We start from the raw sequence: 17508 nt of genomic DNA, 5'->3' as shown, positions 1-17508 counted from the left end.
GTCGTATGAGTCCCTCTGGAGAGAAAAATGCAAAGCGTGAATGGGTATCAAGCAGAGCCGGGCCCATCGCGCCACTTGAAAGGGCGGAATGTCAACATAGGGTTTTAGTCCACGCGAATGACAAGTCACAAGCGATGGACAAAAATAGAGGTAGCACCTATAGCATGCTCTGTTTCGTCCGTAGCATTTTGGCCATGGACCTCTTGATGCACAGAAACCTCTGGGGGGCTAACAACACCACTTTGCCAAGCCCGTGCCGAGCCTGAATCCCGTCCCCACATCCCGTGCCCACTGTCCGTGTTTGGTGGCGCGCTCTAATTGCGCGATAAGGTTAGAATACGGGGGGTCTAGGGTGTACGCACAAGCTGGTTCATGGTCAGCCGTTCTGTCAGGTCATGATGCCATAATGTTGAAAAGAGCCCCCAGACACGCTCTATGTAACAGAATCATACGCAGGAAGAATTGTCAACTGGTATTCAGAAACTTCTGTGATGTTCCAATGATTCTAGTACGTGTTCCGATGTTCCAATAGTACCGCCTCTCATTGGTCAGTTGCCAATGCCGTCCCCACCCTTTAGGCTATCCCGCTAGACTCCGTGAGAATACTCACCTATGTACCGTGTAGTCATTCCAGGCCGACTGAACACCGCGTTGCGGTTGACAGAAGCTTCATGGTCAGCCGAACTTGAGGGTTAGCTTGCGCCACAATTCCGCTTCATCGGCTACCCCAGATGTTCTCATCCCGGATTGCTCCACCCCCGCAATGTTATGCATTTGAGACTACGGAAGCTAAAGGGATGCTCTTGGTAGAAGGATTGTTGACATACTTGCATATCCGTCAGAGCTGCGAAAGAACGCGAGTACTTGAGTCGCGCTCATCCTTCTTAAACGGACATCCAGGTATCTTCACACGGGAGCACTCACTTCTCTCCTCAATCATTAGTGAGAACAACAACGCATAGAGTGTGCCCGACGACATGACTGCAAGCAGTGCCTCGAATCTTGAAAAAGATCCCAAGCCAGCCATCGAACACCTCGAAGATGGCCCTTCCTTCTCTGAGCAGGAAACCCGCAAACTCCTTCGAAAACTCGACTGGGCCATCCTACCTATTGTTGCAGTCATGTACCTTCTCTCCTTTCTGGATCGTTCCAACATCGGTAATGCCAGACTAGCTGGATTGGAGGCAGATCTAGGCATGACAGGATGGAATTATGCTGTAACTCTCCCTCTCCTCTCGAAAGGTTGGTCACCACTGACAGATTTGCGACTTTAGACCGCAGTAGCTGTGTTCTTTCCCTTCTACATCATCTCAGAAGTACCCTCTAACCTTGCTATGAAACGTTTTCGGCCCTCTATCTGGATTCCCTCGATCATGGTTACCTGGGGCGTCGTAACGACGCTCATGGGGATTGTGGATAGCTTTGGTGGCCTCTTGGGAGCGCGTATGGCGCTAGGCCTTGCTGAAGGTGGTCTCTTCCCTGGCGTGGCCTGGTAGTAAGATCACCCCTGCCGTCTACGTAGCGGAAATGCTGACGAAATCCAGCATCACTATGTGGTATCGCCGTCATGAATGCGGGCTTAGGATATCCATTTTCTTCTCCGCTGCCACGATTGCCGGTGCGTTTGGAGGTCTCCTTGCACGTGGAATTATGGAGATGGATGGCATTGCTGGCGTACCGGGATGGGGATGGATCTTCATCCTCGAAGGAATCCTGACTGTGCTCGTTGGTATGCATTCTTACCCTCTCCACCCTACACTTCGAGGGAACTGACTCTTGAAACAGCCTGCATCGCCTATGTGGTTCTCAACGACTTCCCTGACACTGCAAAATTCCTTAATCCCCGCGAGAAGGCAGAGGTAATTCGCCGTCTCCGCGAAGACACCACGGCGCTATCCGACGACTACCGCCCCGTTTTCGTCAAAGATGCCTTCACAGACTGGAAGATTTGGGTCAACTGCCTCATTGCTCTGTCGAATTTCCTGCCGCTTTACTCCGTCTCCATCTTCCTGCCAACCATCATCCGCAGCATGGGCCACTCGAATGAAAAAGCTCAATTGATGTCTGTACCACCTTACATCCTGGCTTGCATCGCTACCGTAGGAGCTGGCTTTGTGACCGATAGACACCACAGGCGTGGCATTTACATCATAGGAATTGCCTCAGTTGCGTAAGTCTTTCCTTTGCGCGAGTGACTGCATTGCTCGTATTCAGCTGTGGCGATTGACACACATAGCATTGTCGGCTTCATAATTCTCATCACGGTGCAAAACAACGCAGTCAAATACTTCGCCTGCTTCTTGGTCGTGACGGGCATCTACGCCAACGTGCCGCAGCTTGCCTCATGGAACAGTAACAACATCGGAGGCTCTGTCAAGCGCGGTGTCGGCGTCGCTATGCAAATTGGCTCGGTATGGTTCACTCCCCTCCTGCCCTCACGTTCCCTTCCAAGGTTCTTTTGTCCCTACTCTTCTACGTTCTTATCTCTCACGTGGTACTAATACCCTTCAAGGGCAATGTTGGCGGCGCAGTCGCTGGCTTCATCTTCCAAGCCAAAGACGCCCCGCACTACCGCACTGGTCACGGTATCCTGATCGCGATGTGCTCGTTGACCGTCCTCCTCGCAACAGGGATGACGCTGTACTTGCAGAAGGAGAACACAAGACGCGATGCGCAGTACAAGGCCCCAGCCGAATACACGCAAGCAGAAATGGAACTAGAGTCTCAGAAGGGCGACAATGCGACATTCTTCCGATACACGATCTAAAATGGCTTACCGTAACCGTGCCAGGAAGACAGCGCAGACGCTAGTGCAGATCCTGTCTTCCTAAGGCTCCTTATTAGTCAATAATAGTGGATTTCTCGTATATAGCGTGTCTTAGACGTATCTCTAGCGCGAACCCTCTAGACCCAACGCGCCGCGAGATCAACTGCATCGTTGTCAGCCCCTATCTATTTTTCGGTGGTGTTGGGAGATTTTTAGTTGCGGAAGTGTGGTCCAACCTCTGGCAGCGCTGCTCTGACCTTACGAGTTGTTCTGTAGGCGGAATTGGTCTGCTAGGAGTAATTACAATTAACACATGCATAGGCACTCCGCGATGTTTTTACCTGAGCTCCCAAATGAGCTCCTTCAACAGATTTGTGAGGTCTTAAAAACTCCTCAGGACATCTTGTCATTCAGTCAATCGAGTCGCGCTCTGTGTCGACTGACTGAGGATCATATGTATCGCGTCGATGCGCAGGAAAGAAATAGCTCAGCGCTGCTATGGGCTGCGGCTCATGGGCGACTTCGGACAGCCGAAAAAGCTCTCAAGGCCTTGCAGGGAACTGGGAGGTCGACCGAATCAGAATCAGATGATTCTGATTTGGAATTATATGATTCAGAATCAGGCTCTGAGGCGGACGCCAACACGACTACTGAGCCTGCGCCCAACCCAGTTGGCATTGCCTTAGTAAACGCCGCAGAAAACGGCCACACTTCCCTAGTCAGGCTTCTCATCGAGCATGGTGCGGAGCTGGACTGGAGAGACCCTAAAAGGAAGCAGAGCGCTATGGAAGCAGCGTGTACCAAAGGCCACATCGGAATCGTCAACCTCTTGATCGAGTTAGGCGCAGATCCTTCCTGGGGGCACAGAAACCGGCCTTATCCAATACAATGCGCCGCGATGATGGGCCACACAGACATTGTAGAATCACTCATCGACGCTGGTGCGAGCGCGGATACCTGCACTGGAAGGCCGGAGGGCGGCTCCTTTCCTCCTTTGCAGCTTGCCGTAAGGGGGGATCATGAGGAGACTGCGAGATCTCTGATATTCAAAGGCGCCAAGATCAACCTCCGGATTGGCCGGATGCATACAGCACTTGAAGAAGCCGTCAGGAACGATCGTGTGTGGGCTGTCAAAATGCTACTTGCCTCGGGTGCGATGGTCTTTGCTCCTGCTTCGGTGTCGGTTCGCTGCCCTGCACTCCAGATGGCGAGGAGGCCGGGTCGCGAAGAGATGTACAAGCTCTTGAGAGACCAACCCGTCTATCTCTGGCCTTCGGGTGGCCGATGTCTGGCTCAGGACGGGAGCATAGCAGCCAGAAGAGCGGAGGATCTTCGATCTCAAGAAGGGATACCATCACATCTACGTAGATCAGAGCGTATTCTATATAGACTAGTAAATAGGTAGAAGTTAAGTCAAGGTTGAATAGACTATTAAACGCTTGCGCGAGTGCGGGTACACAGGCGGCGCGCCCGCGGAGTCGACCGGCGCGAGCACCTCCCAGCTGGCCCTCCGCAGCCCAGCTGCGACCAGGGCGGCGTCGACAGGATAGGCGGCCAGCCCCGCCCCAGCCCTGCTGGAGCGCCGGAACATGGCCTGGTGCTCCTTGCGCAGGTGCTGGTAGTCGAAGACAATGTGCACGGCGGTGGCGCGGGCGAGATGCGCAAGCTGCCGGAACGCGGGCTCGCAGCCCGGCCGGGGGCTGATCGAGGGCACGTCGAGGCACCAGAGCGGACACGGCCGGTCGAGGGCCAGCCATTTCAACACTGACCAATTCTGCCGTGAAGCATATCGTGTGCAACTTGGCCCATTACGGAGGCCCGGCTCGAGCAAGGCACCCCTAGTCACCCACCACTACTCTCTAGATGCAGTCCTGTTTAAGGGCAATTCAGGCGCTCTAATCAGGGCTAACAAGACAGCAAAGACCAATTATGTCGTTGCCATCAAGAAGAGGCATCGTAACGGCACCGAGAATCCTGGACACGCTCAACGCAATACGACAACCTCCGTTGCAATCACCAAATTTGCTGAAGACTCAGTATCCAGCACCGACCGTGTTGTACACCTGATCGACTGTTCTTGCGAACCAGGTTATGAGTATCTTATGTACCCATTCATCGATGTCACTCTGACTGACATCATATATAACGGAGGGCGCACAGAGCATTAAAGTAACACAGAGCTACATGCAAGACATGCTTTAAGCAGCGGAGTTCCTTCACACCAACGACTACATTTCTGGCAGCTTGGAACCTCGAAAGATCGGAGTGCGCAAGGGTCACGCTGTTTTGCTTGCAGTTCACTCGGCCATCGCCTGCCCTCGAGGCCATTGTTGGCAGTAATATAGCTGACTACACGGCCCCAGAGCGGGAGTGGACGAAGTATAGCTCTGCTGCGGACATCTGGTCGATTGCGGTAAGAAGTCGGATGCGCTTGGCAACAAAGCCGACTAGTGTTATTGTCTCTTATCTTGAGCGAGGGATAAATGTCCTTCTCCAGTCACAAGTCCTCGATGTCAGCAGTCCTTGCGCTCTATACGAGACAGGTCATCCACCATTCAACCGCCCGAGATCCCTCCAGTACAGGGGTGTCGGGTGAGTTTGTAGGAGATTGCGGACTTTGATTGTAGCTCCGTAACGGCAGGTTCGGTCCCAATGCTCTTGTGCTGTGTCTCTCTGAGTGGGAGGATCAGCCACGATTAAGGCATGTGCAAGTGCAGAGCTGGTGGTTGCGCGAACGGACGATAGCTGTGGCTTGGGACACGCATTCCAGAGTTCAGGAAGAGCGTCTCCATCAACCTATTCGAGGAGAACGTAGTGACTGATTTCTTGAAGGGGAGAGAACTCGAGACTTCCCAACTTGTCCAAGACCCCGACTTCCCTTCCCCACCACCCACTCCATCTGATTCCATCAATTCTTCCACCGCAACAACACTATCGATGGAGAAATGCTCGAACCTCCATTCGAAGGATATACGATTGCCACTGAGAAGCTCCACCAAAACCAAAACCAAAACCTGAGCCTGCTCTGCTTCCAGTCCGCGCCACCGACCGCCTGGGCCACGATTTTGCCACTGAGCGCATTCCGAGCGCACGACTGCTACCTCGCTCTCGAGCTACGCCTTCGGCCTCGTTGGACCTTGACTGGCTGCAAACGTTGGTAGTTCTTGCTGTAGAGTGCTGCCTCTATTAAATTTTGGGGCAGTGGAGATGGTTTCGGCCCGGCAATTAGTTTGCTGCTGGGGTGTTGATGTCTTACCGCTCCGCTCGAGCCGACACTTGGAGGCCCTTGAGAATGGTGATGCGGGATAACGGTGGCGGGAACAGTTACGAGGGCTGCTGAGAGGGAGACTCAATCGCGGTGGGTCTGGACGCTCGGTGTCTGCCGGGAGGTGTGAGCAACGATGCCTCTCACTCTTGACATGCGTCACACCAATCTTCAAGATGCACCACCAATCCTCGACATGCGCCACCAATCCTCGACGTTTCATATCACCGTAGAGCCGACCATCTGATTCCTGTTGGTGAAGCATTGGCGACTGATACTACAATTTCGAGTGTCATACACCAACTATCTCAGATCACCAAGGCGTAGGCTACACGACCGCGAAACAAAAGAGACATATGAGCGTCTGACATAGCGGTACAACATGCGAAGGCGTAATAAGGCTGACGCTCGGGTGTGGTCAAAAATATGATATTACGGATCTCGATGAGGATCGCTGGACATTCATGAACATCCTAGTGACACCGGGAGATTCAAGGCCGACTGAAGAAGTGTAACAATAGTCTAACCAAGAGGGCAGTCCCAGACCTGCGAGACACTCTGCTCCATTTCTGCACCCCGCGTGTCTGTGCTCACCACCTCCCTTCCCTCTCCTCTGGCGGAGTCTTCACAGCCGGCAGTTCCGCCACAGCACCTTGTTCCTGCAGCCGCGGCGGCGGCGGCGGCCGGTACGCGACATACTGCTGCGGTACTTCATGCGGCCGCGCCCGCATCCCCGTGGGCTCCTGCGCATCGATGCCCGCTGCAGAGAAATAATTCGTGCATTGGAGCTCACTCCGCACGTTCCACGGCTTTGCAGCTCGCCCATCGGCTTCGGAGAGAGGCTGCCCGGCGATCTCTGGCATAGGTGGCGTGGTCAAAGGCCCAGGTCTCTTCTCGTCGTCGTGGATGCCCGCGCTCTCGACCACGGAGGGATTGGGCTGTTTGCGCTTCCGGCGGCGGAGACAGATGAATGCTAGAAGGGCTATGAGCACGAGGGCTACGGCTCCGACGCCGACGCCAATGCCGATTTTCGCGCGCGAGGCGAGGCCGCTGCTAGAGGAATCAGGTGTTGAGGATGGACCTCGGGAGGTGGAACTGGACGTCGCTGCCCCCGTGTTGGCGGCGTCTGTCGCAGTACCAGTCCCGCGCGAGGGCAGATTGGAGCCAGTCTGTGTCGGCGTCCCATTGCTTGAAAACGGGGCGGGGGCAGCACTCGTCAGTCCGCTGGCTCCAGTGGGTTGATTCGAATTGCCCGTTGGACTTGGATCCGAAGACGCGAGCGGGGTAGGGTCCCCCGAGGGTGAGTGGCCCGCTTGGAATACGATGCTCTGTCCTGTACTCTGGGGCAGCGATGCGAATTGCGCAAGGCTGTCTGCGTCACTGAAGGCGACGGTTGTCTTGGCGGCGTCCGTGCAGCTGCAGAAGGAGCCTGGCTGAAGCGTGGTTGGGTCGTCCTTTTGCGAGCACGGCGCCCATTCGCCGTCGCTATTGTCGCACAGCGTGAGCGCAATCCACGGCTGGTCTGCAGCGGTCAGCGACATCTGTAGCGCTCTGAGTCTGGACGTGGACATCACCCACCAATGCCATGCTTGTCTGGGCACCTTGCGTCGGTGTACTCTGGATCTGTACAGCCAGCCATATACGTCAGAAAACTCCCGTATCCGCTACCGTGGACGCCAAAACACGCATTATCCGCCAAGCAATTGTCGCCTGCGCCGCAGCATGTCTGGTGGCCGAAGGCATCGTTGCCGCAGGGGATGAAGCTGCCGTCGAGCTTGTTACCGACCGAAGAGTAGCATGTGCCGTTGCTCACGAGTATGGTGGAGTCGCCCATGGTCGATTACCCAACGCACCGATGTGGCGATGTCGTTGAAGAAGACGGGTCGAGCCGTTGCGAGAGGCTGCGAAAGATGGGAAATGCGCATGATAGCAACGTAGGGGAATTCCAGAGAATGACGTCGCAATGTCGTCTTGCAGTTTGCTCTGAGCCGTCTTCCAGGATATCATGGTGTCGCTTGTTTGCGCCTGTCGAACCCCTGTTGTATAGCCGGGGTCTCAATACTCGTCGAGATCAGCATCTGCTTTTGAATAAGTCTCGCTAAACCGACTGAGAATGAGAGGGAAGAGGTACCTGCAGGTCTGTGAGGCAGGGTGCGCTGTATATGTGCTCAACGTGATAGGTGCCTCAAAGGCTAATCAATCACCCTCTACTGTTTTTCTGCGCGAGCACCACAGTTAACGTACCGCACAACACATCTTAGTCGCATCGTGCGAGAAAGCATGGCAAGCCGTGATAAGTCCTGAGCGTTGCTGGCGAGCCTGGAAGAATATTGTGTACGAAAACAAGACCAAGACCTACCTACCTACCTACCTACTCAGGTATAGCGACATAGAACACACCCCCTATTCCAAAACTAAACCCTTTAGGGAAATTGCGACCGCCACTTAGGCTAACCCTAGGAACACTAAAACTATCTTCCCTTCGTTCTATAAGCAACCCTTTTAGCACCTTTGTCCTGCCTATATAATTAATTTATCTATAGAAATAGCCTATTTCTTAGGCCTTCTCTTTTATTATATTACTACTAATATAAGCATCTACTATTAAAGTAATACCTAATATAAACTACTATTCTAATAATATTAGAGAATATCTTATAAGATATAGTCTTCTTATAAATAAGCTAGAGCTAGTTATTATCTACTATTTCTATAAGTTTTTACTTAGAGATTCTCTAAACGCTATTATAAACTACCTTACTAAGAAGTATAATATACCTAAGTTAACTATAAAAGAGCTTAAGTATATATTATAACTCTATATATTCTTAGAACTAGAAGCCTTATACCTCTACCTAGATAGATCTACTCTATATTTATATCTTTAAGTATAGCCTAGTATTTATAATAATATAGGTAATAAGATTCTCTAATATAGTTTTAATTCTACTATAAGATATATAGGAGCACTAGAAAAGTTAATAACTAGGGAGAATCTTATTTCTATAAGTCTTATATAAAGAATACTTAAAAACTATCTATTCTAGAACTACTATAAGCTTACCTTTTATACTTATAAGTCTTAGTTAGCTATAGATAGATAAGAAATAGTAATAGAGGTAAGTTAGAACTAAGTTAGAGGGGAGTTAGAGGTTATTTAAGTTAGGTAGTATCTTATTTATAAGATTTAAGATTTTAGTAGTTAATTCTTATAGTATTACCTATAAGTACTACTCTATAAAAACTACTAGTAATAAAGTACTAAGTTACTACTTATCTAAGAATTATAGAGTAAAGTAGAAATTATTAATATAGCTTTATAACTATATAGTTAGTAGTCTATTATTATAAAGCTAGAGTTAGTATAGTATAGCTAGAAACTAGAGTATAAAGCTAGATTACCTAATTACTTAGACTCTTACTACTAATCCTTTTCTATTTAGACCCTATATAATTTAATTTAACGCTAGTAGGACCCCTATATTAGACCCTATATAATTTATATATCTTTTTAAATTATATAGGCCCTAACTCCTATAGGATCTTAATATAACTATATAACAAGGTGCAAAATAGCTTTACGCACATTTTGCACTCTTTAGAATTGCTGCGCAACTATTATATTAATAGAAACTTAATAGCGTAGTTGTTAAGCGCGCATATTAATATTCTAACTCTTCTACCCTAAGCAAGGATGCCTTTAGGTGCAACACACCTAGATAAATAATATTATAATATAATAATAGTATATACTTACTATTACTCTATAGCATTACTATCTTGCATAATATAAAGCTAGACGCCTAGCTAAGTAGCTATATAGTTTTATTCTATTTATATGCCCTACTACTCTTACTTTTCTATATAAACTCTAACAGCCCTATAGGATTATAAATAGAAGCACAAGCATCTAACATTAACCTTGTTTAGCTTAAACGCATAGCTCTATAAGCATAGCTAGTTAGATATATATAGCTATATTAAAGCCTTTTAGTCCTGCCTTAAGCATCTTCCTTGCACTCTACTAGATCCTGCTATAGGTCTATGCAACATGCTGCTATATAGTATCTGCAAGGACATAGTTGCGTTACTCTAAAGATATACTATCCTAGCCTAGTGTTAAATAACAGGCTAAGGCTTTAAATAGTTGCCTCTAATGCTAGTAGCCTGCTAATAGCTGCCTACCTATCTAATCTATAATTTTAGAAGAAGCTATAGTTACTAATACTGCAGTAGGCAGCAGATCCTTTATATATAGGAGACTAAAGTTATATATACTAAGTAAAGTAGTCTAAATAAAATAGAGTCTAGCGTATATTACTGCAGCATAAGCCTGCTTACTAGCAACGCCCTATAACTAGTCTTAGGCAGTCTATACTATATAGCATAGAACTTAAGCTAGAACTATAGTCCTATTAGCTATAGTTATAGAGTAGTGCATAGAAAAGGTAGTAATAAGAAAGCTGCTAGAAACCTCTATATATAGTAACAATCTAAACTAAATAGAAAGTTAAAGTTTAGAACTAGTAATTAGTTTATTAGTAAAGCGTGCTAACATGCTTATAAAGATGCGGCTAGCTAGTATAAGCATGCCTTTTAGGCGTTAGAACAGACTACAGCATTACTCTAGAGGAACTGTCTCTAAAACATAGATAAGGAAGGTAACACTCTAGGAAGCTAGCTTGCTAGTTACTAAGGCTAGTTGCTTATAGATATTACTATTAGTAACGCTATCCTTAATAAGATAGACATACTATACTAAAGTGCTAGTTAGTGCAATAGTAAGGCTATAGCTTGCAAGATAAGTAGGTGCATTAATAGTAAGAAAGCCCGATATGCTATCTAGCCTAACTACTAATCTACTGCCTACTATCTATTTAGCTAGAGTAGTAATCCTACCTCCTGCACAGCTAAGGTCTAGAACATATTTGCCTAGCTTTAGCTAGGCTATCTATATAGCGCAAAGGGCATCTAGAGATTAATTATAACTAATATAGTTAGCCTTTCTAACAAGAGGCTTATAGGTAGCGCAAACCTAGGCTAGCATAAAGAAATAGACTATAGCGCTAGTCTGTTAGAGGAACAGCAGAGAAACTAGTAGGAGAAGCAGAAGGAAGAAAAGAGATAAAAGGAGAGCTATATTTAATTACTATAATAATATATATATATATATAGTATATAATTAGAAGACTATAGAGTATAAAGCTTAAGTTATATTATAAAGATAAGTAAGCAGGCACTATATAATATATATAAGGGCAGAAGAATAATAATATTATCTACTATTATTATAGAGCCTATCTATCTATATCCTAACCCTACTAAGTAGTAGGCAGGTTAGCAAAGAGTAGAAGTATAAGAAGGGAAAGCCTGCTCTATACAACTAATAAAGAGTATATACCTTAGCATAATATTAGCGCTTAGCCTGTTGCTATATAAACAACTATATTATAATATATGCTATTGCTATAAGACTAAATAGCTAGTGCAGGTAGAGCCCTACTAGATGCGAAGCGTAGTGCGCTAGAACTACTGCTGCTTTTTAGCATTATTAAGGGTAGGTATACCTATAATACCTAGCTACATAACTGCAGCATTAAGGGTCTAGATAAGGATGCTATAGAAGCGCATCTTATTAATATAGATAGGGTAATAAGAGGCGCGCTATATGCTAGTAAAGAATGCATGCTAGTTAGGCAGCTTACTATAGATAGGGTTAAAGATTATGCAGAAGTAGCGCTGCTAGAGAGCTGCATAGGTAGTATTAAGGAAGTTATTAAGCATATCCTAGACGCACTAAGCTAGTAAGGCAGGTAGCAGTAGAGGGAAGAGGTCTAGAATACTAGTACTAATAAGAGCTTAGTAAGCCTAAGTGCGCTACATAGTCTATATATAGTATAATAGGACCTAGACGCGGCTAGTAGAGGAGTCGCGCTAGGCATATAGGCGGATAGCAGTCTTAATATTAGTATTTTAGGAGTTGTCCTTAACTCTAAGTATAGCGCCTAGAAAGATAATATTACTAGCTATAGTATTAATAATGCTAGTAGGCAGAGTAGGTAGTAGAGCAGAAGAGGTCTTAAACAGGTTAAGGAGAGTAATAGCAGACGCAAGCTAATAGATAGCAGTATTAGCAGCCTAGGAAGAGCGCGCAAGAGTAGTTATAGTATGCTATAAAGGGTTAGTAGGATATAAGGCAGCGCGTAGCAAAGTAGACAGCACGCACTTACTAAAAGTAGGTAGTTAGAGTAGAGAGTTAGTAAGATAGGAAGGAGAGAGAGAAACAGCGTTAGAGAAAGTTAAGTACTGCAAAAAGTAGGCAGCAGTTAATTAAAGTAGGGCAGTAGAAGAGAGCAAGTAAAAGAGTAAAGGCACTCTAGCCTATAGCATAAACTAATAACTAGCTGCAATATAAGATAGTAGATAAGAGTTCTCCTTACTATAGCATAGTTAAGAGCATCTTAGGAGAAGGAAGTATTATTAAGTAGACCTAGTCTAGGCTAGATTATTAAGTTAGCATAGTAGCACGGCTTTAAATAGCTTAGGCAGTATTATTTAGCGCAGAGGAGTAGCTAGTGCGCGCTAGGAGCAGACTAGCAGTTACGCAATCTAAACGCGCCTATCTACTGCCCTACCCTTATTAGCGCTGTCCTCCTTGCTATTCTCCTTACTATCCTTCTTACTATCTTCTACCTCTTCTATGCTATAGAGTGCCTAGGGAGGCTTAATCTTAATACTAAGCGCTATCTTCCCTCTAATCTCGCCTCTAGTAATGCTGTCTAGGCCTAACTACTTATTAAACTGCTTAGCTACAACGCAGACATCTAGACGCTCCTTCTTTACTAGCTTAATAAAGACATTAATGCCCTATAAGTAGATATCCTGCTTAATTTAGCTCTTATATATTATATCCTCTAGCATAACTAGTAGCACGCCCTAGCCTAGACCTTTAGCAATATAGTACTACTTAACTACTCTAGCAGTATAATCTCTAAAGCTATTACGCTTGCGCTTAGAGGGATTAGGATTTAAGTTAATAAGTAGCATAAGCGTGTCTATAGCCTCTATCTAGTATTAGCTCTTGCTAAACTAACTTCTCTTATTATTGCTAATAAGGCTATTACTATATTTAATCTGCTCTAGCTTATTAGTTAGCACCTTGCCTAGCAGCGCCTGCACCTACCTATACTTAATATATACTAACTTTATTACTTTATTATAGATATTATACCGCTCCTAGGCAGTGCAGAATATCCTTGCTGCGCTATTTTACTGCAAGGACTCTGCTAAAGACAAGTGCGCGTGCTGCACTTGCAAAAAGCTAGCATTATAGTGCGCTACTACTCTACTACTGCTGCTAAAGAGCTCTCTACGCTTTTACTAGACCTGTAGGAAGTGCGCAGCATGCTATTAGAATAAAGGACTCCTAAGCGCGCGCGCCTTAGCTAGGAAGTTATAAGCCTTAAGGTAGGGTATCCTAACAGCATTATAGAAGTCGGTCCTCCTCTAGTGCCTATCTATAGCGTTCTGCTTAAAGAGCTATAATACTATAGCTTAATCCTTAACTAGTATAGCAATATAAGCGCTAAGTTCCTTATTAGTTGCTTTTACATTAGGCGCTACAAGACCTAGGTTAAGCCTGCGCTTAATTAGCATAGCTTTATAGTCCTTAATGCGCCTCTGCTTAGTATTACGGTTTCTATTAGTAACTATAGTAATTATGCGCTATTCCTCTACTAGCTACTTATCTAGCTATGCCTCTAACTTGCTAGCTGCTTCTAATAGTTAAGGGCTTACTATAGGCATTTTAAGCGCCTCTATATAAGCACGCTTTAGCAACAAGGCCTATATAGTAGGTGCTAGTTGCTTTATATATTAAGATATAGGCGCTAGAGATAACTTCTACACAGACAGCAGCTCTATAATGCCCTCCTCTATAAGCAACTAAGCCGCGTAGATAAGGCAGTCCTAGCTATTATTAGAGAGAGCATTATTAGTAAGTATCTTGCGCAGCAGCTAGACAGCTAATAGAATAGAGTAGGTAATAAAGATAGGCTTATAGACGCTAGTATTAGCAGGATTAAGGATTAGCTACCCTGCGCTATGCAGATAGGCATCTAGATTGCGCTGCAAGCGTTATATAGACGCCTAGTAGAAAAACAGCTTCTTATACTTTTTATTTAGCGGCTTATACCTATACTTACTAGCAAAAGCAGCCTCGCTAGCAGGAGGAAAGCTCTAAGCACTGCTATTAAATCGCTTAGCAGCTTTATATAGCGCAGTAGACTAATATATGCTAGATAGGTATATTATACTAGCTAGCTATAGAGTTATAAAGATAATATGCAAGGTATAGAGAAGAGGCCCCTAAGATCTAGACAGCCTATCTATAAAAGTTAGGCTGCGCATAGATATATAACAGTATATACTAACTAGCGTTAATAGACCTAGAAAAGTAATTAATACAAAATAATACCTTAAATAAGCACGCGTTAATTACTAGCAGCATCTATATAGATTCTATTAATAAGAGCATACTAATATATACCTATAGAGTTATTTAGTAGCATATTTACCTATCTGCCTACGCACTATATAGCTATCTACAAGAGCTACTAGCAAGGTATGCTATTATTACAGCTAGCCTTATACCTAGATAGCAGTTACTAGAAGCTTACTATTATATTATAGAGAGCGATTGCATCTATAGCCTAAGCGCTTATAGAATAGGCAGTATGTCTAGAGGATATTATATACCTGCTATTAGGAGCGCAACTACTATATTATCTACTACTATATAAAGATAGACTTAAGTATAGAGTAGAGCGGTGCAGGCACATTATGCGCAGATTGCAGAATATATAGAACTACTACAGAAAAGAGCATAGATAGAGCAACCTGCGCAAGAGAGGGCGGCCCTACCTAGGCGCATAACCTCTAGTAGGTAGCTAGATATAGATAGTAGGCGTGTAGTGCTAGAAGTTCTAGCCTACTAGACAGCTTAGTTAGCTATTTAAGGTAGAAAAGCCTTATAATAAGGACGCGCAAGAAGTTGCTAATAAAGAAGGCAGCCTACAGCGCGCCCTTAAGATAGTATTTACTTAGAGCACTATAGCAATAGAAAAGGCCTGCAAGGATACGTATACTTAGATTAAGCTAGATAATAACCGCTTTATCTAGCACTAATAGCTATAGAGAACCTAATAGGCGCGCTACTTAGCTAGCTTTAACTGCACATAGCTATAGCAATAGCTCTATAGGCTAGGTAAAGGAGAATAGGCGCTTACTAAAGTGTGCTAGGCTATAGAGATAGTAATCTAGAAGGCTTAGCAAGTATTATTACCTAAAGTAGTAGGACTGCTAGCTATAACCTTTATTAAGCGCTATAAGGTAGGGGCAGCAGATAATAAGAAGCTATTTAACTTGCTCTAGATAGGGAGAATAATAATAAAGTATAGCAGGTACTAGGTATTAATTATCTGCTATATATAGCATACCTATAAACTGCTAGATGCTATAATAAATATAGAGAGCGTAGTAGATAATATTAGCTGCCTTACTTTAGAGATAGATAGCAAATTAATATTAACGCGTACTAGCAAGATAAAGCTATAATATTGCCTTATAGCTAGGTAGACATACATTCTATAGAAGATTTAGCAGGTCTTGCTTATAGCCTTGCAGGATAGAAGGAATAGTAATAGTAATAGCAACAGCAATAGCTACTACTAGAATAGCAAAACAGAGCTTAATAGTGCAAGCGAGCTAGATAAATAGAGGGAGGAAGAGCTAGAACGCTATATCCTTGCATTCCTTATCTTACTACTTAACTACTAACTAGAAGATAACTACTATAAGAGCGCCCTTATTAGCGTAATAGCTATGCTAGGTGTTAATTAGGACTGCAGCTAGAAGAGCCCTCTTATATATATAATAACACTATTAGCAGTTATTACTATATCTAAGATGCTAGTGCTATATAGCGCTATACAAGCCTAGAAGAAGCAGATTATAGAGATTTAGGAGATAGAAGGGTAGTCTTAAGAGGATATAGAGGACTAGGCGCAGAGCTACGTTGCGCTAGTATAGGAGATAGTTACTAGCTTTATAACGCTTACTGCATTTAGTAGTAAGCCTATACCTATAGACTAGGTGCTGCAGCTATAAGCTTATAGCAAGAAGATCTATAGCAATACTAATATAGCTAGCGTTATCTAATAGGTAGGGGATATAATTATATATAGCTATATGCAGTATAGCATACTTTAGCTACGCTCTATAGTCTATAGTCTTATAGAGACAATGCAGAAAGAGCTACACTAAGAGCTACTACTCCTTAATATAGATAAAACTAGCTAGCTTATAGATAGTATAACTATACTTCTAGCTATTAAGTAAGATAAGGTAGTAGATAACTCTGCAGAGCTGCGTGCTAGGTAGAACTTCCTGCAGGACCTGCGCAATATATTTAGAGGTATAGAGGGAGGGAGCTAGTTATTATAACACATAACTAAGGAGAAGAGACTTTATAAGGCTTTTATTAATTATAAAGCTAGTAACCTAACTTCTAGTAGAAGGGACGTTATATAGATAGTAAAATAGGTATAGTAGTATAAGAAAGCTATATAATAGTTCTGCAAATACCTGCTAGTAGCAGTATATATAACTAGTAGGTAGCTAGCACATAGAATAGAGCTAGTAATAGTTATATATAAGAATATGCCTAATAGGCAGAGCTAGGGCGTCTTTATTAAGGATAGGCTAATAGTATATATAACTATATACTATAAGGGAATTAGGCATACTAGGATAGCTAAAGTTATTTATCGCTACCTGCTAAAGGAGGTAGGTAAGCTGCTATTCTACTACCTATAGATAGTGCTTCCCTTCTAGCAGAAGCTAGAGCGCGCATCTAGAAGGGCTATTAACGCAGAGCCTAGTCCCTTCCTATAGGAGCTAATTAGGGAAGAGTAGTAGACTAGCCTGCAGTAGAAGAAGAAATAATAACTCTAGCAGCTGCCTAATATAAGAGAGTATAGTAGAGAGGAGAGTAGTATAGAGGAAGATAGGACTAGAACCGGCCTAGAGGAGAAGCCTATGCCTATAGGAGCAGCTAGCAGAACAGAATAATAGGGGACTAACTAGATTCGGTAAGTAATTAAGCGCGTATCTCTGCGCTAGTTAAAAATAAAGATTAATATCTAGATCTAGAGGTATAACAGTAAGGCTATTATGCGTTAGTATATTAAGAATAAACGCATTCTAAAAACGCTAGAGTAGAGAGATAATAAGGCGGACTAGGAAGCTAAAGATAATCCTTTTAACTTATAGTCTAGGCACAGATCTAGAACAGCTAGACAGATATATAGTCGCCCTATAGATAAGTCTCTATTTAGCATTTAAGTATAGTAGCTTACCTTTTATAGGGTTAGTATTGCATAGCACAAGTTTCTCTAGTTTAATTTAACGCTAAGTA

At 44.5% G+C, this 17508-nt stretch overlaps 4 protein-coding genes across 4 annotated transcripts; 2 read left to right on the top strand and 2 right to left on the bottom strand.

Moving 5' to 3' along the window:
- Positions 1 to 977: 977 nt before the first annotated feature.
- On the top strand, positions 978 to 2767 carry C7974DRAFT_446210 (major facilitator superfamily domain-containing protein; the record flags this gene model as incomplete). Its single annotated transcript, XM_046145586.1, has 6 exons — positions 978 to 1217; positions 1275 to 1495; positions 1545 to 1729; positions 1786 to 2170; positions 2237 to 2411; positions 2513 to 2767. 6 exons carry the CDS (start codon positions 978 to 980, stop codon positions 2765 to 2767), a joined length of 1461 nt encoding a protein of 486 aa, XP_046000933.1.
- A 313-nt stretch (positions 2768 to 3080) lies between these two features.
- C7974DRAFT_446207 (ankyrin repeat-containing domain protein) lies at positions 3081 to 4535 on the top strand (the record flags this gene model as incomplete). Its single annotated transcript, XM_046145585.1, has 2 exons — positions 3081 to 4168; positions 4229 to 4535. The coding sequence occupies 2 exons, from the start codon at positions 3081 to 3083 to the stop codon at positions 4533 to 4535; spliced, it is 1395 nt and encodes a 464-aa protein (XP_046000932.1).
- A 1642-nt stretch (positions 4536 to 6177) lies between these two features.
- Positions 6178 to 8345, bottom strand: C7974DRAFT_420313 (uncharacterized protein). The gene is made up of 3 exons (XM_046144251.1): positions 8164 to 8345; positions 7611 to 8110; positions 6178 to 7554 (listed from the first exon to the last, which is right to left on the bottom strand). Exons 2-3 carry the CDS (start codon positions 7864 to 7866, stop codon positions 6623 to 6625), a joined length of 1188 nt encoding a protein of 395 aa, XP_046000931.1. The 5' UTR covers positions 7867 to 8110; positions 8164 to 8345; the 3' UTR covers positions 6178 to 6622.
- A 5241-nt stretch (positions 8346 to 13586) lies between these two features.
- On the bottom strand, positions 13587 to 13742 carry C7974DRAFT_301946 (uncharacterized protein; the record flags this gene model as incomplete). Its single annotated transcript, XM_046137876.1, has 1 exon — positions 13587 to 13742. A coding segment is annotated over one exon (156 nt), but the record flags the coding sequence as incomplete, so codon positions are not given.
- Between the last annotated feature and the right edge of the window lie 3766 nt (positions 13743 to 17508).

Source organism: Boeremia exigua (genome assembly GCF_020726555.1).
Source record: "Boeremia exigua strain MPI-SDFR-AT-0100 chromosome Unknown C7974scaffold_2, whole genome shotgun sequence".
In the NCBI taxonomy this organism is placed as follows: Eukaryota; Fungi; Ascomycota; class Dothideomycetes; order Pleosporales; family Didymellaceae; genus Boeremia; species Boeremia exigua.
Note: the sequence above shows the minus strand (reverse complement) of the source record. Positions and strands in the feature narration are given on the sequence as shown.